At 37.3% G+C, this 24754-nt stretch overlaps 1 protein-coding gene and 1 non-coding gene across 2 annotated transcripts; one reads left to right on the top strand and one right to left on the bottom strand.

The window, feature by feature from the left end:
* The first annotated feature begins 325 nt into the window (after positions 1 to 325).
* On the top strand, positions 326 to 18368 carry LOC145771875 (fascin-like). Its single transcript, XM_082583623.1, has 8 exons — positions 326 to 560; positions 3472 to 3705; positions 10492 to 10754; positions 11595 to 11740; positions 13644 to 13797; positions 14783 to 14929; positions 16590 to 16714; positions 17448 to 18368. The coding sequence occupies exons 1-8, from the start codon at positions 387 to 389 to the stop codon at positions 17654 to 17656; spliced, it is 1452 nt and encodes a 483-aa protein (XP_082439749.1). The 5' UTR covers positions 326 to 386; the 3' UTR covers positions 17657 to 18368.
* A 5392-nt stretch (positions 18369 to 23760) lies between these two features.
* On the bottom strand, positions 23761 to 23879 carry LOC145773387 (5S ribosomal RNA). Its single transcript, XR_014289777.1, has one exon. It is a non-coding gene; the product is annotated as a 5S ribosomal RNA (ribosomal RNA).
* Between the last annotated feature and the right edge of the window lie 875 nt (positions 23880 to 24754).

The following is a 24754-nucleotide window of genomic DNA, read 5'->3' on the forward strand; positions in this document are numbered from 1 at the left end:
AAAACTACAAATGGTTCAATCTTTGACGAGTTTAGCCTAATAAAACTTTAGGGTAAAAACAAAGTTCAGAGACAGTCCTTGATTTAGCAGTATTTGGTGGAAGGAAGTTATGTTTCAAGCAGAACTGCAAACGAGGTCTCTGCTTCAGTGCTCCGATCTTCAGGGCCTCATCAGTGCATTAATAGTGACTAGGCACCGGACACACTGAGTAAACAGGAATCGTTGCGTTTTTCCTTTGAGGTGTTTTCAAACAATCTGCTTTCTAAAGAAGTATTTTCCTGAACGCTGCAATCAAGTGCAATATTTAGTTTTCGAATTGACAATTTGATCTAATTGTTTTGTAGGCGCGTAGTGAAATACAAGTTTGCTGCTCAACATCTTGCGCTATGAGTGAATTAAACGAAGCCCTGCAGTTTACATTCGGGCTGATAAATTCCAGCAACAAATATTTGACAGCCGAAACATTCGGTTTTAAAATTGCTGCTAGTGGGGCAAGCCTGAAGAAAAAACAAACCTGGGCTCTGGAACAACAAGCCAACGGAACAGATGTGTACTTCAAGGTGAGCTGACAAAGTTACTTTACGAAAAATGCAAGTTGTAAAGTTGTGCAGAGGTTAGATCGTGTACCAATTCTCAAACAAACCTTTGAGGATCCATGACCACTTTCACGTGTTTCAAAACATGCAGCCAGCGACTTCCTTCACGCTTCTATTACCTGTATTCTACAGGCTGGCCCTAGACATGGATATTGGATAAGCTAAAATATTTCTTTCAAACGCATGTAATTTCTACCAATTTCGTGATTTTACAAAAATTACTACTGTTGGTTTTGCATATTCAAAGCTCAATTTTGGAACTTGTGGCTGTGTTTCATAAAGCTAATTTCATGCCGCTTTTAACTTTTTGTTAATGCTGTTTAGAAATGCAATACCTGAAGTTTATTTTAAACTTTTTCTGATTTTTTTGCGGTTTGGGAAATCTTTTGTCAACATCATGCGACATCCCTTATCAGACGTTGCCGCAGTGGTTAAAATGTAGGCAAAAATTCGTCAATACATGTTTCTGTCTGATATTGGAGTTGCCGCAAGGAAGCCACAGTAGTATATAACTGATATATCGTTATAAACCTGTATTTTTTATTCAATTCAAAGTTTGAAGTTTTAAGAAGAGGAAATAATTTCGTTTTATTGAACTATGATCAAATTTGCAAAAATTTACTGCTACATTCACTAAGCGTACGTTAAATCAACGCAAAATGACTGATTTGCTAGTTGGAAATTTAGCCTCCCACAGACACTGACATACGTGAAACGAAGAAAACCAAATTACCAGCATCAGCCAGATGTTGGCAATATGGTGTGAAATGAATTATTATGAAGTGACAGATGTTGATTCAATATCTGGTTGCGTTGATTTCGATTTGGATTGATCCACTCGTACAGAAATAATTAATATTCGATTCACAACAAGATTTCGGTTCAAGTCACAATCCATGTTCAACCCTCTTCCCAGACAGCAAATGAACGGTTATTTATATACATCTACAGACGTTAAATCAATGTAAATAACGGTTCATTTACTGTCTATGTTCGTATCTTGAGAAAATCAAACTACTGTAATTGGATCATCTAGCAAAGGTTTCCTCGTTTACATCGTTTTAAGGTCTGGCGACGCTGAGACGACGAAAATGGTATCTGAAATGGTATCTGGAAAACCAAACGTGCCCACAGCACAACTCAGCGGGGACGGTATAACTTCGCGGTTGCTTCTTGTAGTTGCAGGCACGAACCACACCAATCGTTTTTGAGATTGATTCAACTTCTACAAATGCTGAAGCAATGTGATAAATGTCTATTTTGATGGTGGTTTAGGGCTGTTCGAAGTAAATCTTTCAAATTTTCTAAGTATGCTTTTGTTTTGAAGCAAAATTGTACTGTATGTCTTGTGTTTTGTTTCATTTTGAAATTACAGGAAAAAGAGAGAACAAACTTGAATATAGTTATTGTTCTGTATTATAATATCAGCAACAAGATTATAATATCAGCAAGATTAATATTCCGCAAGATATAATATCAGCAATAATATCAGCACGATTAATATCAGCAACAAGAAAACTTGAATATATTTGGTCAAACACCGCACTAGTGAATGAGGTCCCAATTCTGGCTTTAGTCGGGGTTTAAGTTTTGTCGTTCTACTATCTCGCACAGTAAATGTTCAAAAATTCGCATGTGGTAACTATAAATGCACTTTTCCCATTTGATTTTCAGTGGTGCGTTATCAACACAGCAGTTACTCTTGAATTCCGTTAAATGTTCGCCGAGCAATGAACATTTTTCATAAAATAGACTACATTAGGCAGTAGACTGTGCTGTTTGTAAAGTCCATAACTTCGATCGGTGCTGTGATAGCTGCTTTTTCGTGCTTGCAAACAAGATTAAACTTTGTAGTTTAACATGTAACCATTTCGGTTGCGAGTCACTATTTCCTGTTTCCTGATCACGTGATCACTTCTCTTTGCATCGCATTTGACCAGCCTGCTTAAAATCACTGCGTGAAACAAAACTTGTAGTACCGGTCATGATCATGTCCTTTGACAAACAAATCCCCGCTTTTTTTGCTTTGATAAATTTGTTTAGTCACTGCAACGGTGTCAAATAGCTATTTAGTTTTGACACGGCCTTGCTTATCATTGTCAGGGGATTAACCGATAAGGGGCAGGGAAACTGTCCTTTGGCAAGCTAAATTTGAAAACCGGGCTCCCTTTTTTGCTTATACCATTAGCTAAATTACGCATGAAAGTTTGGCTGATGGTCTTAGTTTTACTGTTTGTTTCCTTGCATGGATATAGCCTGAGTATTACCCCACTGATCACCATGCTTCACTTTCAGCACTTGGCAGTATATGCTAACCGGTTTTTATCACTTTCCTCTTCATACTTTACCACAAAACAATGTTTTTTTCACATACTGGAAATACTTTAAATTTTAATAAGCAAATAACATTCTCGAGTTTAGTGCATTCCCGGTAACTTGCTTTCAGATTTGCCACCTGCAAGTCTAACTGTATACCAACGTTGAATCAATTCAGTTCAACGTCTTGTCAACACGGCGAGGGAAATTTGGCATTTCAACGTGCTATATTTTCAAGTATTTCAGAAAGTCGGTTGGTTGCGATGTGCATTGCGGAATCTTTACATTTTCCAACGAGCAGGAGATATAAATAATAATAATATAAATAGTAATATAAACAAACAATCTACATCAACAACTTAAAAAAAAATCAACAACTCAAGTCATTTAAGGGTTGGATTCGTGGTGAACACTCAACCATGAATCAACGTACTAGCGATGCAAAGCCTATACAATATTGTGAAACGTTAAATCTCAATGCCAAACATAAACTAGTTGGACTTTCTGAGTGCTCCGAGGGAAAAATATCTTCAATAAAGAAACTTACATTGGTTTGCAGAGTTTCTTAGGAAGATATCTTGGGGCGGACAAGAGCGGAAAAGTAACGTGCGACACGGAAACTCCGGGAGAGGAAAACGCGTTTCAAGTCGAAGCTACAAGTGATGGAAGATGGGCTATCAAAAGCTCCAAGTACGGACGATATTTTGGTGGCAGCGCTGACAATTTGTCCTGCTACGAAAAGACCATAGGTCCAGCCTTTCTGTGGATGGTGCATTTGGCAATGCATCCGCAGGTAAGGAAAAGCTTTTAATTGTAAAACAAAGCAATCCATTTAATGCAAATCAAAAATATACAAGCGCCAAACTGAGGCAAGGCAGGAATTTTATGTCAATTCGCACCAAATCACGACATATTTATGTACTATTTTAGTGACAATGCTTTTCTTCTTTCGTGTCAATTTGCCATTTAAAAACGCAATACTTGCTTTTGTATACTGTATCTGTTTGAATACAGCCAATAGTGGAGCCTCGGCGATCTCCTACGCCGTTATAGGGCTACGGCCTTTCGCACTCATTGGATGCACACTGCATGTTTTTGATCCTTGTGTAAGTTTTTTCGCATCTAAACAAAACGAATGACCTTTCTTTTCTGATAAGAAAAACTATTTGTTCAATAGTTGAAGATTGCACCTTGGCGCCGAAACAATTTGATATATATATGTTAAGCGAGTAAAATAGACTTGCTGTGCAACAAACTATTATGCGTAAATGCCCATCGCTGAAGCTATTATTCATGTAACTTACCGGGGAAGTCTTGATGCATACTGATAGGTTACTGATTACGACATTCCAGCAAGCTATTATAGTGGGCTACTGGGCATCAGCAGGAATTATTAACCTTTTTGATTTGCAACCCCTATCACGTTCATTTTTGTTTTGTGACCTAAATTGACTCGAAATGAAACACTCCAAGTAGAATAAAATTTCGTTTTTCGATTATCAACTTATCTTACTAAAATGGAAATACCACAGTTTGGAAATTAGGAGGTTAATTAAACGATTTGTCATTGACGAAGCACATTGTAGATATTCATAGTGACTGCAACTGCAAGCAACACTATAAAGCATTTTGGCCAAGTAGTCTTTGTCACACTTATGAATAGCATCTTTGACTCTCCTTTTGTGATTCGAAACCTCCCATAAGAGCTGTGGTTTCAGTTTTTAAACGTATGGTGGACTGAAAGTAAATGTGGACCTAAAAAAGACGAGATGAAAAGCTTTAAATAGATATAGGCTACTATACTCAAAAAAGACACACAGGCTTACTAACCGTTTATTGCTTTGGCTTGCGGTCGCAGTTCCAGACTGCCTCCCAGCCGTTTGAGTTGTTCTTGTACGTAAATTCACCGTTACGCAACAACTAACTAACATCAACTGTCAGCCTGGACATTTGCATTTCAGTGTAACAGGATGCTTTTAGCTTTCACCAGACAGGAAGTTGCTTTCATAAATTAACGCTTACGTGCTTTAACCAGCCACGTGCGAATGAATGTATTTTCATGTGAAGTACGTTTTATACTAGGATTGAATGATATTGAATTTTGGGTAAGGATGGGGTAGGTGCTGGCTCTTTGGGTTTTTTTCAGAGCAGTGCATTTCCGTTTTTTGTCTCATTTGTTTTTGACAGCCTTTCTTTCTTTGCAGTTTTATTGTTAAACCCTCAACAACAAGATAATTTTAAGAGCGATTGTGTTAATTTACACACATAGGCTACGCAAAGTTAAAAAGTAATGTGAAAAGTCGAAGATTCTGTTTTAGTTGATTCATGTTGAGCAATCATAGAGTACCATGAAATTGAAATATCAATAGAAATAACATCACTGGCTGTTACGTTGGTATCAAAATGAAGAAGCTTAGTTTGCAAATTTTGGCTTGATTGCTTGTTTTTCAGCAAGCAAAAGTTATCTTTTGCATGTTGCTACATGCATGTAAAATTTCTCACTTTTAATCAACACGGTAGGCTGTAGTTTGAGATAAATTTGATGCTACACGTTTATTTCCATTTTGTCTAAAATTAAAAATAAAATTGTAAGTATTTGCTACGTTTACCAGCAGACAAACATTATTCTTTATTTTTACATTCACACAACGTCTTCCGACATCATATCATTTCAACGAGGATTGAATTTGCCAGCTGGATCGCAAACTGGCAACTTGATAGATTTCGTCAAATAAAGTTTCAATCAACGAAACTTGCAGTTTGCTACAAATTTTCCATCATCCAACCAGAAAACCAGTCTCTTCTACCTCACAGACAACAGTGGCGGGCGCAGGGAGATAATTGGGAAATTGGGGCAATCGCCCCACCTAAAAACAGAAAATTAGCTGTATTCACAGTGTTTTGCAAGGTTAGATTAATATACACGTAGATCTATACTTTATCATGCTTTGTTGAAATCACCCTCCCTAAATCTACGTGCTGTATCCGCCCCTGTGCAGACACGGAATCAATATAAAAGAAGCCAATTTATTGGACAACCTAATCAATGCAAAAGAGGCCATGTTTGCAGCCATCAGTTAGATATTTTTTGTAGCAATGTTTAATAAAATAACAAATACTTAAAAATATTGAAAAGTCACAAGAAACAAATGCAAACTATGTTTGATATGACAAACCATACTGCGGTGTGTTTCATCCACACACGATCACAATAAGGTTTTTGATCAACAGTGTGTTTTAATGAGGTCGAGGGTATTGATATTATGCATGTTTACTTCGTTTTATTGAATTACAGTCACATGGCAATCAATCGACATCTAAATACCAACTGTCGCATTATGAGTGGCTGTTCAAATAATATCGCATTTTTTAGTGAAAAAACAATAACAAGATTCTAAAATACGCACTCATTGTCAGTGTCGCTGCTGTCTAGTTTAATGGGTAATTGATTCAATATAAATAAGAGCTTAAGAGCTGGTTTACGACTGTGTTGCTATTTATCAGCGTTGGAGTCAGAAGACTTTTTATCACTCCCAATTAGAATCTTTGTAATAGATGATCGATCATGGCCTGTCGTATGCTGTCAATCATCAGCATGCTGTATTGACATTTTCTCATTTTCAATGTTAATCAGTAAATAATTTACAGCAATTAAACGCTTTCATTTTCACTGTGATGCTTACGTAAATCGAACATGTGTGCTTTGCTCTTGAATAGCCTGCTGAATTTGTCAAATATTTACTTCCGATGATGGAGGAGTTCGATATACCTTAGTTACTAAGACCAAAACTTGTGATTCCAACTAAAGTTACATGATAGTCTTAATTAACTATTGAACTTCTAAATTTGAATGGAATTTTATCTGTTTTTCATTGCAATATGTTTTCTGCAAGAGAAACCAAGGCTTTGGATAATAAAACGATAATTTGGCAGCTTAAGAGTCCACAAGGATGTTAATGCTAAATGAATATTGCAAAACAAACGCTGGCTGTTTAAAATAATTTTTCTTCACCAGAAACAAATCGATTTTTTTGTTTGGTTTGGAATACTTTTCGAAATAGTTTTTATTCGAACACAGTTGCAATTGTTAAACTTCAAGGCATATAATAGACCATGTACGGTTGTTTTACAGTGGTTTCGTGTTTGAAGATTTTCGTGCGTTTAATTACCATTTAAAGCTGACAAAACAAAATTTTCATCAAAAAACCAGCGATTTTTTATTGATTCAAAGTCTGCTGACGTTGACTCAACAAAAAATGACTGGTTTGTTGGCTGTTTGGTTCACTGGGAAAATTATTTTGAAACAAAAAGCGCCATCAATAAATTTTCTTTCAAAACAAATTTTCGATTAATTTCGAAATATTTTTTGTTTCATGCAGCTCTAGAATAAATATAACTTTGAAATGTTTACCCTGATTTGACAAAATATGTTGTTCATTGCCCTTTGTCTTGAGTGTAATCATCATGTACTGTTATAAAAGCAAACGATTTATCAACACAATTCAAACATTTGCAACAATTGTCAAAATGGTGTTGCAATTGGGGTTAAGCAAACTTGACAGCTTTGTCGCACTCGACAACAAATCAACTGTTTTTTTACACTATTTACAGTGATCTGCAAAATTGCAATTTGTAATTCAATGTTTGCAGACGTTGAATCAATGAAAAAAATACTTGATTTGCCGTCTGGGGATATATCTTTACTTTTTAGTTACTTGTATATCTTCTTATCAACTGATTTGCATAAGTTTCATCAACATTTCTGCAGTCATTGATGCGACTAAATGAAGTCATAGACTAAAATAAATCATTGAAAATCTAAAACCACTACCCTGTCGCCTTTTCCGCTATTTGTTTGAGATTATGTGTTGCTGGTGTACCTTGCACCAAAGTACGTACTTTTGTTCAGTCATATATATCCATACTTGTAAGCTAATATTTTTTTCATGCGAGGAAAAATTGTCACTCTATTTGTCATCAACGCACTTTTGCGGTGCTACCCAATCAGAGCAGCGGCCGCTTACATTTGGAGTGACACCAAGCAACCTTCACTGACATTTTCTAGTTTTTCAGAGATTATGCTACAGAATTGTTACGAAGGCTTTTTGTATGTGTGTGGGATGAATAACTAGGCACCACCCACGTAAAACAACCCGTCGTTTTAAATTGCAGATGTCGAAAAGATGTATCTAGAACGGCTTTTATAGCTTGACGGCACTAATAAACAACAATCAAATCCTGGAGAAATAAAAAATAATCTTCAAGCTGCGGATTTTAATCGAATATTAACATTACCTTAACGCTTTAAAACCTTCTGTTTTGTAATAGATTCGCATTCCATTGTCATGTAATTTTATTTCTTTTAAATAGAGGTTTTCTTGAATGTAACAAGAGTGAACCATAATTGTACCTCAATTCCAAACTGCGGTGACATTCAAGCTAAGCCCTTTTTTCTTGTGTTGGGTGTTAATCCCAATAGATCGACCAGTAAAAACCTTGTGATTAATACGTTATTGCTAACGTTGTATTGTCTAGACATGTAATAAGGTACAGACATATAAGGACCTCTTCATCGATATGGGCAAGTTTAACATTTCCTTTTGACAATTGGTACCGTACATTAAGTTTTACAATGTTAATTTAAACACGATTCATAAGTGCTTGTTTGTGTCATTAAAAAGTTGATGAGCAGTCTGAGCACTGTTTGGGTCACCGATGGTTTCTGTTGAGCTTGTATAATTGCTGCTTTCGTCTCTGTCACTTCCTCAGAGGATGCTACATTGTTTCTCATAAAACGGAGACTACCCAGCTTACTAAAATCTTTTTTAGGTTCTTGATTGATTTTTTTGTATCGTTACTTTTATCGTTGCTACAATGGCTCAGATCGACATCAGCGCGTCACTATGTTTCTCTGCCATAAGTGTCGCTTTCATTGTTGCGTAGTTTACTGGGGTGCAGCTTTGCTATCATCTGGGCCCTAGGAAATTGATTTCTGTAACTGATGGAATTGATTAAAACCCTTTTTGGCCGAATTTAGACTTTGTCTTGTAATTAAAGGTGTTGGTAAAGTTACCGAAAATGAATTTACTTGTTTACCTTCAAACAAGTCACTAAATCAGAGAATTTTGCCAAAACACGACCAAGCGCTAACAACTCGTGTAGTACCGAAGTCTTTTGAACTGAAAAGTGCGGGACTTTTATTCTGCTTACCGTGCAGTCAACATTGTGATACTTTGTGATTTGTTACAAATTTCAAAAGCTGGTATTTTGTCACCAGTAGCTTAACTAAAGGTTTGAGACAGGGAGGCAATTTTCGCCCCATAGGTCCACTGGCCACATAACCACAATCCTTGCAAGACAGATGTTAAATCAATGTAAAAAAATGGACTAAGCCAGCTGGGTTGAAGCCATATGTTTGACAAAATCTAAAGGACTTATGTAGGTTTCTCATGTATCTTTCTGGGAGTATGGTTTGTTGCTCAATTCTCCAGGCCATTTACGCCTCTCTCTTGTACTCTTGAATTTAATTACAAAAATTCCTTTTGGGTACTTCCATTAGACTCTCTCGAACTCGCTCTAAGATAACGCAAATAGTGCCTTTTTCTCCATCTTGAGCATCATCATTCAGGCCATAAATTAATTTTCATGTTGAGGGTGTGGCATGCCTGTCTGTCGAGAGCGAAGTCTTCCTCTTCACACCCTGCTGTCCATTGGGTTGGCACAGTCCATGTTCAGGGCTGCAGGTCTCGCTTTACTACTGTAGTTGTTTCCGCTTTGAAGCATATCTTTACTAAACGATCTATCGTTGTAAAATTAAGAAGAGTGGTCTACATGTCATCTATGCACTGGTTTTAAATCACCCAATTTTTATCAACACGATCTTTTGTTCTCTACTTAACATCTATCGATCTCAAGAAAGTTCTCCATCTACTCGGATCTTTCATCTTGTAGAGCACATAAGTATATTTTCCAACATCCTCAGAGATTAGTGCATCACTTCTGCACGTGACTGAATGCGTGACTAGGCGTGGTGATTTATTGTCTTGTTCCAAAGTGCCTTTTCAATTATTTAGTTAAAATAATAAAAGAAGAAACAACAGTGGATAACGCAATGCATGACAATTGCATGGGAGCCAAGTGTTAAAACGTATTTTTGCATTAGTACATAGTTGAAATTTTGTAATGTTATTTTCACATCGCTTTGAAGTTTAGGCGCATTGAACTCATTTAAGCTGTGCAATTTGTGAAAAGTTAGCTTTGTGCTAAACTTTCAAATCTGTTGTTCCTATGATTAGATTTTCGAGCATTAATCTGGTTATGAGCTTCTACCAATAGATTTGTAACTAAAGTTAGGTGTAACTGACGCTGCTAGATCTGCTAAAGTTTAACTAAAGCTGCTAGATCACGTATTGTGGTTGTAGCTTACCTTGTGTGCAGGACTGCTCGACCGAACTAAAAAACTTTCATTCCCAGAGCTAATGGCATTAATTTCTTGCATTCAAAAGCTTGCTATGCCAACTGTTTCTGCAACATCGTTTACGTTTTGTATTGTGTTTTCAATGAATTATTTTTTTTTCAGATAACACTTTACAACGTCAGGCGCAAATCTTATGCCCACGTCAACGTGGATGCAGATGAAGTGCAGATGACCAAGAGGACTCCATGGGGAACAGACACTGTGATCACTTTAGTCTTTCAAGGAAAAGGCTACGCTCTGGTAACCTCTGACAACCGGTACCTTGCCAACGATGGGTCATTGAAAAACGAATCATCGAAAGAAACTTTGTTCTTGGTCGAGTTTTACGCCGGGAATATTGCACTGAAATCTTTAGCTGATGGAAGGTTTGTGCAAACAACGGCTTATTCCAGCAGTGCCCAAAGTGCAGCCCGCCTGCCTCATGCCACCAGTGGTTACATTGTCTGCGGCTCCCGCCTGAGCTCTAGAATATACAATCTTTAGCCGAATTTTCAGCAAAATATGAGTGAAAATTTTATTGCGGCCGCCAAGACTCGCGAAAAGCGAAATGCGGCATGTGGCTAAAAGCTTTGGGCACCTCTGGTTTAGTCTGAAGCATGGCCACCTAAAGATACGGCCTGATTTGTCACATTTTGCAGACATTTCCAGGTTTTTCTAACTTTGGGCAAACGTTTAAATAAATTTTTCTAAAAATTAGATTTTTACGCTTTCTTTATTCTTTTCCCCAGATGACACAATAGGTTTCACATGTTGAAAAACAAAGAAAATTTGATTTCGAAGATTTTAGTCAGACTGTTAATTTTCAATAACAGTCTGATTTTGCGTTTTTCAACTTACTTTTTCTCATTTGCTACTGTTTCCCCAAAGCAACAAAAAGGTTTTATGTCATTAGGAAACCGCAAAAAGTATAAACATCTAAAAAAATGTCAGTCAAACACTAGCAGTAGCTGTAATCAAAATCTGCAAAATGTGACAAATCAGGCCGCATCTCCAGGTGGCCATGTCTGAAGCTATTTTACCGCCCACAACTGGCCAACGATAGCAGTTTATTGAAACAAAAGATTCTTGCTGACTGTGTTTATCACTATGTTACCCTAGTTCTCTACGTTCTACCAACGAAAAGTGAAATGAACAAAACAGCTTTTTGATCATTAAGGGTTGGAATTCCGAGTCCCAAAAGTTAAGAAACTTTCTTTTTGCTTTAGATATCTGTCTCCAGTAGGACCAAAAGGGGCTCTACAGTGCCGCAAGGACACTGCCCAAAAAGACGAACTCTTTACGCTGGCAGATTCAAATCCCCAAGTGACGTTGTTTTCGAAGACCAAAAACAAATATGTTTCCGGAAAGCAAGGTGCGGTATCCGTAAATAAACGAGCATCGTTCATAACCAATAATATGGAAATGACTTACACTCATTTCTTGCTATTTGAAAAAGAAGTTTCATTTTCAAGTGTATTTTAAAGCGCGTATACATGTAGTCTACTTGAGAAGTAACGAGTTGCACATTTTACTAAATAAAGCCTACAAGCGTTTTCTCATACATATTAATATTTCATAAACACTAATTTGTTCCTCTTCACATATCTTGACCTGTCTAAGAGTTGTTCAGAAATTGGCACTTAGAATCTTTTACCTCATTGGTCAGGCATCGACGGACTAGATTTACATTGTCTGTGTTGTGCTTGATTCATCTAAAAGTCGTTGATTAGATTGACACTGATTGATGGCTGTGAGACACCGAAATGCTTTTTCAGACAATTGAATTCACTAACGTACTGATTGCTCAGTTTGATGAGTTGTTTAAATGTTTTTTAGCTCTTTGTTTTCCAAAAGTTTATTACTTGGATAAGCTATTAGTGGGTAAATGTTATCCTTTAAAATGTCCTCTTTTAATTCTTTATTATTTTTGAAATTACTCATGTTTGGAAAACTTTGTTCCATGTTTGGAAAATTGTGGGAGAGGCTATTAAAATAATGCCTGCCTGCTACTAGTGAAGTGTGTTAGCAATCTGTATAGTCTACTTCATTTGTGGTCAGCATGTTTGTAAGTGCAAAAACGTACGAGCAACAATCACTCAACATCCCACCATTAGTTTCCTCGTTTCAGTGTAACAAAGTTGCATTTCTGACTGGTTGCCAATGTGAAAATAACCATTTTTTGAAGTGCCACGTTCTGTCTAGTCTTCTGGCTTCTCACTCTCGTTTAACATGGGGTCACCGACGCGGATCATGCTCTTTTCATGTACATCATCCAAGTCCACTACCTCTCCCAATCACATCATCTCCAAGTTATCAAATATGTAACCTTTCTTTTATTCTGTCTTCGGTTCAGTTTATATTTTTTCTGTCCCAACTTTCCACTCTGCTTACGTTTTCTTTTTCATCATGTTACGAACGCACAATGAAAGAAACTTTGCAAATCATAACAATTTTTACACAAACACGTTAAAAGATAAGCTATATTTTGAAATATTGTAGATATAAAGCTTCGGTAGAGAGTGTCTTGTTGTACCATAAGCATATACGTACCATAGACGTAAATAATCCTGTTGCGTTACTCGACTTCGTATGCTTATGGTCAGGCGCGAATCTAAGAGTTTTTTTCGGGGGGGCCAGAAAATTTGAAAATCAATTAAAAAGAAAGAAAAGGCTAAACAGATATGAACAATGATACTACGACATATACGATATGCTATAAAATAGACATTAAAAGAACCATTTTCATCAATTGTGATGCCGAGGGACTAATATCAGCTGTTTAGAAGCTTATCAAACCATTTGATGCGGAAACATACAATTTCTACAATTTTTCACAAAATTTCGGGGGGGGGGGCCTCCTGGGCCCCTCCCATAAATCCGCGCTTGCTTATGGTACTATATACATAAATAAACAAAGTTGCATAACCGTGAGTTTGCCTGTTTTTTCTTCAAATGTTAATGAGTTCATATTTACGTGTTTGAACTGCTCGGTCAAAACTTGATACAAATACATTACCATGGATTATAAAAACAACAGATAAACAAGCGTAAAGTATGTTCCTTGAAGTTGTTGTGTACTTTTGAAATTACTTTTCATGCATATTTGATGATCACAGTCTTTTGTGCAAAAGGGCGTTTGGTTTTATAAAGAAGCAAGTTAGAGCATTTCTCTTTAACATCAACAACGCCCAAAACCGGCACACGACCTCTCCAAATATGGTCATTTGCCTATGACGTAACAATCTCGTTCGTTGATTGAAAACGTGACGTGACAGGTCTTCAGCTGTCAGCCAACCAATGGGAAGCCGAAGAAACTGAGACTTTTCAAGTGGAGATGGATCCTGAATCGGATGGCGCCTTCTTTAAGAACAACAAGGACAAATACTGGAGGGTAACTGGCCAAGGTGTAAGCGCGGACATCGAGACTGTGTAAGCTCTTGATAGTTATTTTTGGAAACCGAAGACTTACCTTACTTGTTTCGTCAAATTTATATTGGTGATCAACAGCGGGCAGTTGCGTAGCCAAAACGGCTGTTAATGACACGTTCACAATAATTGAATCAGAATAGCATTGTTAATCTACTTGTAGTGATGTGTACATCTCAAAAAGGGTTGAGGTTCACAAACCCCTCTCTGGCAGTTTGGCTACCCTACTGACGGCTGGGATAAAGAAGCATATTCATAATTGCATGGCTTGCCTTGATGCCGCACTTAGCATGGTTAGCAACACGTACTGATCGATATTAAGGTGATCACTTTGCTTTGACCTGATAACGAGGAGGATGATGTAGTTATTTCTGCAGACCAGTCAAAACTGGTTTATTTTTGTGATTCGTAACTAAGCGTACTCACGGATGTTTTTCTGCGTGCTCTGTTTCTTTATAGTTTAATCACTTTTAAATTACGAAAATTGAGTAAAACCTTCTTCAACATTCAATAAGTAAAAAAAATTATCACGCGTTTAGCTGATATTGTATGTAACAAAAGAAGAATTTCAATTATCGACTAATTTGACATAAACTTGTGGAAGCCCACTGTTGAAAATTTATTCTACCACCAAAAGTAGGCTATGTGGAGAAACAGTAAAACCTGAAAACGTAATCGTGGTATGATCAGAATATCTATTCTTAAGCCCTTGACAAAATAAGAGTAAAACGCTGTGTCTGCCCTAAAATCGATGCACCAATCGATATTGAAGGAACTAAAGGCAAAAACAACAGACGACAGTTCTGAAATAAAACGACTTTATCCCATTAGTTACTACTACGTTGCAAAACAAATACCCTGTTATTTACATCTACTTTCCTAATACACAATTGGCGCAAACAAAAATTGAAAGCTATCTTATTATTGATGTACTGTATACACCTACTTCGTTTTCTGTTATCAAAACAAAGTGTTTCTGAAACTACAGAACAGCCGATGCGTGCTTTCAAATTGAATGGCAAGGCAGAACAATCCATTTGAAAGCTGCGAACGGAAAGTACGTTAGCGTGCTTCCTTCGGGGCACCTAGCGGTCAGTGAAGGCCCTGAAGAATTCATCCTGAGACTGACTAACAGGTAAGAATTACCGCACAGTAGCAGTAGAAATGTTATTGTTGTAATACAGTAGTTTTGCTATGCTGCATGTGTAGTGTTGTACTTGGTTGGGACTCTAATAACTCACCAGAGTTAAGGAGAAGAAAAGCGCTGGGAAGAAATGCATTTGTTGGAATGAATAGCATTTGGAAGAGCAAGGATGTAAAATTAGAAACAAAAAAGAAGCTGATCAAAACTATTACACTGTATTTCCAATTGCAACTTATGGATGCGAAACATGGACAATGAACAAAACAGACAGAAGAAAGATTGACGCATTTGAATTGTGGTGTTGGAGAAGGTTACTGCGTGTTCCTTGGACAGCTAAAGTAACAAATGAGAAAATTCTCGAACAAATTAAACCGGACATATCCCTAGAAGCTAGAATCATCAGGCAGAAACTGTCATATTTTGGCCACATAATCACAAGCAAATCAATGGAAAAAGACATCATGCTGGTTTTGTCAGCGGAGGAAGAGGAAGGGGGCTCCCAAAAACAAGATGGCTTGACACAATTGTAAATGACAGTGGTATGGGAGTGCATGAATTGAAGGAGACTGCGTGGGATCGAGAGATGTGGAGAAAGATGACATATAGAGTGACCGAGAGTCGTAAACGACTGAATGGATGAAGAAAGAAAGACTTGGTTTGAGATATGATAAGTCTGATTGGTTACTAGAATATTTAAGTTAAAAGTTTCTGAAGCTTTATCTTGTAGTTTTACCCTCTCTAATTGCCTTTTTGAATAGCTTAAAAACTGCTATTACAAAGCGAGTGAGCTCTAATGTTCAGCCGGAAACAACCAAGGCTCCTGGTGCTAGAACAGAGTGCGCCCTGAAGTTTGACACCTGCTATTTATCTCTACCGAATTCAACTCGTAGTGTTCAATTGCGTAGCTGTCAACTTTGTTTGTGGCCATAAGGATCAAATACTCTGTTCAGTTGATGTCAGCTCTGAAATTGACTGTAGAGTGAACCTCGCCAAATCTAATAGTAGCCTACCTGCGTCGTCACACGCATGGTTGTTTGTGTGTCATCGCTTTGTTGTGACATGGTATGGCTGTTCAAAACAAACTTATGCTTGTAAAAAAATATTTGAAACGAAATCAAGGTAAAGGAATTCCGCATCAAAACGAAGCAAAAATTTATTTGTAATATGCCTCGCTGTATGATGCTTTTATGCTTCTTTTATTTACTCACTTATTTAGCTTACTACGAAACGAAATTATTACAGTTAGAAACGAAATAAAATAGATTATTGTTTTACAAAAAAAAGCCAAACTCAACATAAGACGAAACAAAATATTTTCATTATTTCGTTCAAACAATTCCATTCTGTGACGATGATAAACTGATGGAGACGGAGCTATTATGACTGATCCACACTTTGCACGTACAGATGTTTTTTGTCAATATTTTGATAGAGAAAGCCATTAAAATTAAATACCTACTATATAATTTCAATTCATTACCATTTTATTTTGACCATTAAAGCGAAAGCAATACTCGTAATGCTAATTCGTTTTTTCCCCTTTTGCATAAATGTCAAGGTACAGTAGGTAGCCAGCTTGCTGTAAGCAGGTAGTCGACTTGTCACTCGGATCGAAGTATTGAATAATGTTTTGTTTTTGTTCCTCCACCAGACCGTTGATTGTCTTCCGAGGGGATCAAGGTTTCATTGGTGGAAAAGGAGACAAACTTGAAGGAAATCGTGCCACTTACGACATCTACCGGATGGAAGAAAACGAGGGCGCTTACGCTTTGAAATGTAAGTCTTGTACAGTAATTCAGACTAAGGCTAAATCCTCGTTTCAACGCATCATCGATTTCAAATTATTAAACAAACCACCACAAAATTTCGTTTGTTTGATTGAAACAGCATGGAAATCTCTCAGATGTAGCCAAGGTGCCGCGACACCACATGAATGAAAATCTTGATGCGTCCAATTTTGGTAAATCTGCTTTGGCAAAATCCGGGTCCAGAGTAGACTTCATTTAGAAGCGAACTTTTCATATTTCAAAAAACTTAACAGTTTTAAATTCTCTAAGCAAAAGAGGGCCTGTAGGCTACCTACAAATATCTGTCGGAATGACTCTTGATGGAACAGAAGGATACACCAAGACAACATTAGTTCAACAAGCGAAAACGAAAGATCACCAACATCTCAAGCACATGTAGCTAAGGTGTTGCTGATCTTTTTGTTTTCACTTGTTTTAATACTCTGTTTGTTGTTTACGCTCTCACCAGCATAGCGTTATAGATAACCTAAGGTACTTTTTTGAAATACACAAAATTACATTTTGGTTGTAAAAATTGCAGCTAGAACTTTAAAAACACGCGTAAACTTTCCTTTAACATTAGACAAGACGTACTTTCAACTTGTTTTACTTTGGCGTGTAAAAGAATCACATCAAGCAGTCCCAGATGTTTTTTACTGAGCTGGTTGGCACTGTACTGTAGTCTACATCCTGTACAAACAACATTTTATACGCATTCACAGCACCCAGCGGCAAATATTGGACGGTTGACGGCGAGAAGAAATTGGCAGCAAATGGGGATTCCCCTCAATACTTCCTCCTTGAGTTGGTCAAAGGGAGCAGGATTGCTGTGAAACCAGAGGAAGGAGGTGACTACATTACCAGCGACCACGTCGGGATCATAAAGGCCAGCGGTACCACCAAGGACAAGTCGACGCTTTGGGAGTATTAGTAACTCCGTGAAAATAACGCAAGTGATGACGTCACTCAAATTTCACGTGTTTGATGCAACGATTAAACCATTTCGTCCATGTCGGCTTAAGATGCACCGCAACTTCTTTTCATCTCGTTTGACTTTTGCTAAATGTTTCTGATCGTATGTTTTCTGTTTTGTTCGAAAGTGAATGGAACAGCACGTAGTCTGATAATGTTTATTTAGCCAAGAGTTCTGTGTACTTGTCAAAGCTTCTGTAGGCTAGGTAGGTGGTTCTTGATAAAAATAGTTGCTATTCTCTTCAATTTATCGATATAATTTTTGTCACCAAACAATTAAAAGAAACGGTTAATCTTTTGAAAGCTTTGCCTTACATAGACAAGACAGATCTAACATATCCTCATATGTGGCTCCATTTTAATTATGATTTGCCTTGTGTTATTGAGTTGAAGCAATAATATCTTTGCATTCCAGTGTTTCCATATGCTAACTTCGTGTTTTTTGAAATGTTCTGTGAAGCCGAAAACTTTTTTTTTAAATTCTTGTAAAAGTATGAGATTCAGACAAAAGATATCAATAAGTACATTATTATTATTATTATTGCTTTCATTTAGTTTTTCAGTAAAATAAACACCCCAATTCTGAATGGACTTGATGTTTCAAATAACATTAATTCGATTTGGAAAAGGAAACTTATTTTCATAACTCTCAATACAAATGACAGTTTAAATCTCTGCTTGCTTTTTGCTTTCAAGATACCGAACACTACTAGTCGTCACTAGAGAGCTGTGCAAATCTTTCGAAAACATGAAACTGATAAGGTGGTTGTGTTGTCCTATCATTATCACAGCTTTTGGACTAACTTTTCGGGGATGAAAGGGCTTATTCTCTTTGATTGACCTTTTAAGTTAGGCAGCTGATAATTCGTTCTTGGTACGGTCACACTTTATAGACATAAGAAGCAGACAAAGTTTAGATGAGATATGCTCATAGGTAATGCTCATGCCCCGTAAGCCCCGATAGCTTAGTTGGTTAGAACGTGACTTCTGGAACGGAGGAGCTTCAAGATCAAGTGGCGCTGGTTCGACTATCGGGATGTTAGATTGTGCAACGCACGTTAAGGACTGGTCTCCATTCAGCGGCATCTAATAGTTGGAATAATTCCCTGACAACAACACTTCAACAATCGGCAACTCCACTCTGCCAATCTCGGTAACCGAGCCTGCGTCAGTGATTCAAAGCCTCTCCAAGTATGCGAAACTGCCAGGATTAAGCTCTGCAAGAAGCTTTCCCAGTCCGAGGATAAAGATTCAATCAATCAATCATGGAAGTTCACATCAATTCTTGTATCGATAGGAGTAAAATTCCCATGAGAAGCCAAACGCTTGTCAAGTTAATCTTGTTGATGGACCTTGATCTTTTTTGACGCAACATAGAAACCGTGGAAACTATAAAAAAGGAAACGATATTGTGCATTAGGTAGAAAACGTTGCAACAGCAAAACCGGCCTGCGGAAACAATAAAGTTATTATTCAGTACAATATTGCCAATCAAACGCAATGAAAGAGCGAGAAAAATATCTTCATCACGTCAGATTTTGAATCAATCTTTGAACACCAACTTTTTTTTGTACTTTCCGCCTGAGACTCTGGTTGGCACGTTTCAATACCGGATATAATAAAGCTCTGAAGGCATAAGCCTAGCCAAGAGGGGCAAAGCCTTCCCAAAATTATAAGTTGCAGTTGTATAAGTTTCGCTTTACACCCATTAAAGAAAAGCAATTTTAATGATACACGTTAAAGCTACATCATCATATGTGTTTATAGCAAAAAGTAAAGTCTTATCACCTCTTCATTTAAAATTATATGCAGGCTATGTTTATACCGTGCTGTAAATTAAAGGTTCCAACAAGCAGCTTAGCATGTCAATATTGATCGCATTGCCATACAGCCGGAAGGAGTGCGTTTCAAAAGTAGCCTACCGTCGGTTGCTACGTTGAACGAACAGCAATTTTCGTGTTCTTCAGCATTTCATTTCAGCTTCAGCAAGTTGAAAAAATTCTATCCGGTGTGCCAGGTCAAAGAAATTCAAGACCACTCAAATGTCCAAACAGTTCAAAGTACAATTTCCGAGTGCAGTGATTTGAAACGCATTGATCAATGCATAGCGTGCATCATGGCCCAACCTTCAAACTTATACCGAAACCAATACCCCGTATTGGTTTCGGTATCTCTTTCTATGCATTGCAGGCGTAGACCTGTTCAAAAATCAAGCATTTTTAAACTTTGTAGCTTCTCGCATTGTTTCCCATGATTTTGACCATGCGATATCCAAAAATGACAACCATTTTGTTCTCAGATAATGGGATACCCTGCCTCATGAGGCCTAAATAATTAACAAAGGCGGAAGCTCCGGCCGGCGTTGACGTTCTCTGGTGGGAGCATCTTGCCTCTGGCCAAAATCTTGGCTCAGGTGCATTACCATTTGCTGTTTTGACATCGAAAGATGAGCAAATGTTTCCATGGGTGATAATTGCTTTTGTGAATGCCAATACAATTGTTTCTGAACTAGTTGGTGGCCTGCATTATGCAACACAATCATCTTGACGGTTATTGAGTACCATTGCTTTTTGCATTTGCATTTTAGTAATATTCATCTGTAATTTATTTTCTGAGCTTTATTTTTGTGCAAAATTTTTGTGTCTGTTTTGAAAAACGGTAGTACCGATATTACAGCAACAGTTTTTTTTTTCAGAGTGTGTTTTTTCTTATTTGCTTAGTTCAATTGTTTTCACTCTTGCAATTTGATTGGATAAAAAGGAGCAATAGCAATACCACAATGAAGCCTACTGATTTTGCTGTCTTGTCATGCAGAATGATGAGCTGATCTCTTGCCCTTTAATAGATCATTGCAGCACAAGTTAAAAATTTCAGAATGACGACATCATGACTTTTATGACATCACCTTGACGTCATCGTCAAAAAACCTGAGGTCTGTTTCTGTCAGACTAGAACCATTGGTAAATTTCAAAAGAGGTGTATTGGTTGCTTGAAATAAGTAAAATGCCTTTTCACCACTAGTGCTGCTAAGTGCTGCTTCCTAATCTTTTTATTCTCCCCACACTTCTCAAAATGATGCCAAATATCTGAAAGTTGATTTTCCTTTGTGAGCTATCAGTGAGGCTTTGGATGAAAGAGTTTTCAGTTGAAATAAAGACATCCACCGTCAGAATCATGGCTTAACATGTCGAGAATGGGTGATTTTGGCAAAAATGAAAGTATTTAGGCCTCATGACTCATGAGGCAGGTATCCCATTGTATGAAAGCAAAATGGATGTCATTTCCGGGATTTCTCATGGTCAAAAGCATGGGAAACAATACGAGAAGCTAAAAGGTTTGAAAATGTTTGATTTTTAAACAGGTCTTCTGTAGCCGATTTTAATATTTTTAGAGCACAAAGCATTCATGAATTTTATTTAGTTGGGTAGAGTACCAGTTGCTTTCTTCATGTCATCTGGTCGGGTTTTGGAATAAAACAAGGCAGGACAACGAGGCCTTAATCCAACCTTTTATCGCATGTTACACGCTCTGTATTGGAAACCTGGGATGACGTTGTAAACAGCCAGAGACGTTATCGCGCCGCCTTATCAAGCCATTGTATGAAGCTCTGATGACTTCCGCCAGTTCAACGTAATTATGACGTAGCGACTGCCTTCGACCTTTCCAAAGTTTCATGATACCTCGTCTACTCTTGTTGTTACAAAAAGCAAACGTAAAAATCCCTAAATCTACATTATGTTTAAAATTTCCAAATTGCATCAAAATTCCCTAAATCTGCAAAGACAAACAGAATTAGGTACCACACAACAAAGTCAATAACCAATAATAACACCAGTCATGAACGTCGCTGTAATAGCATCTGGACGGGAAGCCATAGGCCTATAGGCCTCATCTCGGTAGCAAACAGGATTGCGATATTGGCGATTTTAACGCCACATTTGAGAAATTTGTGCGTTTTTTAATGAGTTTGGACTGTTTTGAGTTTGGCATTTTGATATAGCCTAACTTATTTTGGCGTTTTTTTTTTTAGTTTTTTTTTACCATTGTAAATAGTTTTAAAAAACTTTGTTTTATCAATGCGCAGTAGCCTATGTACATTGTACAGCACAAAACATAGCGTTTAAAAAGGCAACTTCTTCCGAATCTTAATGACGCTTTTCATAATATTGCATTTTGAGCTGATTTTCTCAACAGCATGGTTACTAAGCCTAAGGTATTGCGACCGTGCCATATTTTAAAGTGAGAATCTATTCAAAAAACATCAAATTGTTAAAAGCTGGCATTAAAACCGCCAATATCGCAATCCTGTTTGCTGCCAAGATGAGGCCTAGCATTCCAGTCCAGATGCTATTATAGCACAGTCGCAACACCACGCGACGTCCACGTAGCCTACCAGTGCTACACCAGCTGAAAATAATGAACGCATCAGTGGGTAGATAAATAGATGTTTATTAGCTACTGCGAAAAAAAGATGTACGATAAATCAAAACACAATGTGCAGTAAAACTGTTAAAAAGATCACAATTAAAAAAAAGAAAATGATACTACCATCAGAGCAACGGGAGACTGCGAAGTGACCATTCAAGGTCTTCAAGTCAAACAGCCACCCCTAAACTCATCAATGATTAATTATAATTGGCTAATTGAGACAAATAAATGAGAATAGACAAATAACAGTGAAGCTGTCCAAGATGATAGGAAACTAAAAATTTAGGTAGGCCAACGTAGCCTGTGTTACAATTACAAGTCTGATTAGTAATTTAGCATTTGCCTAATATGTGTCAATAATTTTCTTTTTTTACATTGTTTTAAAAATTGTTTCAATTTCAACTGGTATATTATTCCAAATTTTTGCGCAAGGGATTTTATAGAGCATCCGGAAGGTTGAGGTGAATGGATCAATTTAAAATGATTTACAAAATCAAATGCATTTCAGTCCAAACTACACTACATTTAATCAGTGTAGCAAGTGAATCAAAACATAAAAATTCTCTAAATTGCTCATTTTTTAAAATTTGTCCCAAAGTAGGCATAAAGTTCCGAATCTAGTGCCAAATTTCTTAAGTAAAAATGAGAATACTGTTGATCTCATGTAATATAGACTACCAATTGAATGAAACCACAGCATGACCGTTTGGAAGAGCAGGCAGGCACAACAATGTAATATAGCCTAAATACAGAAAACCACAGAACCTAGTAAGATGACACTTAGGTTACATACCTAGAATCAGTGGCGTAGGAGCATATGCTGCCGCCCCTGGCTTTCGTTGAAAATGCCGCCCTAAGTAAACTGCAGCAAATTTTGGAATAGTTTCATGTTCAAGCAATCTTTTCAATAAAAATAATTACGAATAATGTGCCGCGTCTCAGAAGTTCTACAGAATATTGCTTGAGAAAGAAGCCTCACTGTCTCAGCGTTTAGGCCAAAAATAGAAGACAAAAAATGGACAACAAATGTATTAGGCAAATAAAAGATCAATAGCTGCCTCAAAATTGAACTTTTCGAGCTTTCGCCGAAGCAAAATCAGCGATAATAGTTTCAAAATCAAGTTTTTGAACGTAGTTTCTTTCTATAGAAAGAATCGATAGAGCTGATAGCCGATCATCATTCATGGTAGAACGTAAATACGACTTTATCATTTTGAGCTTTGAGAAACTTCTCTCACAGCTCGCAATTGAAACACCAATGGTAAGATAAATATGGTGTCGAATCAAGTAGGTGTGATTTAGCTGTTCTATCCTTAAATTTTTTAAGGTGTGCTAGCTGTCTCTTTGTAAATCATTTTCTTGTTTTACTTTTTATTTATTTTTGCATTACTTCATTTCTCGTGCTGTGTGCACTGTGCAGCCTCATTTTGCCGCCCCCTTGCAGCCTGCCGCCCCTGGCGCAGAGCCACTGGCTGCTACGCTACCTTGGCTGCTAGGCCACTGCTGCCCAGACTGAGATTCGATGCCAATTTTTTCGCGAAATGGTCTCTTTTCATGACGTAAAAAGCATAATTTTTTGTTCTAAATGTAATAGTATCGAGATATCTTTCATTAAACATCAAAAGAAAAGAAAAAAGCCTACAGCACCTGGTATTCCCAGGCGGTCACCCATCCAAGTACTAATCAGGCTCGACGTTGCTTAACTTCCCAGATCGGACGAGATGGGGTGTTCTCAACGTGATATGGTCGTAGGTGTCAGTGCAGCTTAAAACAACGCTTTTATCTTGCTTTCTGAACAAAGCTCTAAAAACAAATTGAAGCAGTCTCGTTTCAAACGTAGCTGCCCACCTAGAATGTATCAATATCTCCGTCAAACCCACATACCTCAGCAATATATTTTAATGTTTAAATTTTTAGCATAATAAGTTTGAAAACTTCTGACGTCGTTTTCTCAAAACGCCAAACTGTGACATCAACTTTTGCCACAAACGGCTTTAATTGCAACAACAATACCTTAAATTTAAAGCCATTTTTTTATGTGGGCAGATGTATTCTAAATATTTATTTTTCAAGAAGAGTTAGCCAGCTGTCATTTTAATTGCAGTAGTTTGCAAGCCGCATCCCCAACCTCTTACCTCTATTACCACAAACACAAGTTACTGTAGTCCTCCAACAAAAAGTAGAATGATCTACCCAGGGATATCTAGAGAAGGGGGTGTGAAGGCTCACAGCGATTGCATTATTCTTATGACACTACCAGGGCGGTATTTTGTAGCGCGTTAAACAAGCAGTTCTTCTCAAAATTGCAGAAAGTTTTATAGTGTAGCTGGTACAGTCAGCTACAGAAGACAGTTAGTAAATGTTACATAGAGCATAATCAAAGAATACTTCTTTTAAAATACAGTTGAAAAGTTACCAGTAAACTGTTTTTCTTAATAAAGCCTTTGCAGTAGGCTAGAGGTAAAGCAAGTATATGGGTAGTTGAATTAACAAGTAACCATGAGCATGCAATTAGTATCAATGGCTGATGCTAATTGCGCAATGCAGGTTACCATAACAAGATTTATTAAACTACTATCGGTGCCTATTGTCATTTTACGGTGAACAGAGATTATTTACGCTAAACAGT

Source organism: Aplidium turbinatum, chromosome 6 (genome assembly GCF_918807975.1).
Source record: "Aplidium turbinatum chromosome 6, kaAplTurb1.1, whole genome shotgun sequence".
NCBI classification, from domain to species: Eukaryota; Metazoa; Chordata; class Ascidiacea; order Aplousobranchia; family Polyclinidae; genus Aplidium; species Aplidium turbinatum.

Coding starts and splice junctions, on each gene's coding strand:
- LOC145771875 (XM_082583623.1), top strand. CDS start 387: ATGAGTGAATTAAACGAAGCCCTGCAGTTTACATTCGGGCTGATAAAT. Junction 10,755..11,594: donor AAATCTTTAGCTGATGGAAG/GTTTGTGCAAAC, acceptor TTTTTGCTTTAG/ATATCTGTCTCCAGTAGGAC. Junction 14,930..16,589: donor ATCCTGAGACTGACTAACAG/GTAAGAATTACC, acceptor TTCCTCCACCAG/ACCGTTGATTGTCTTCCGAG.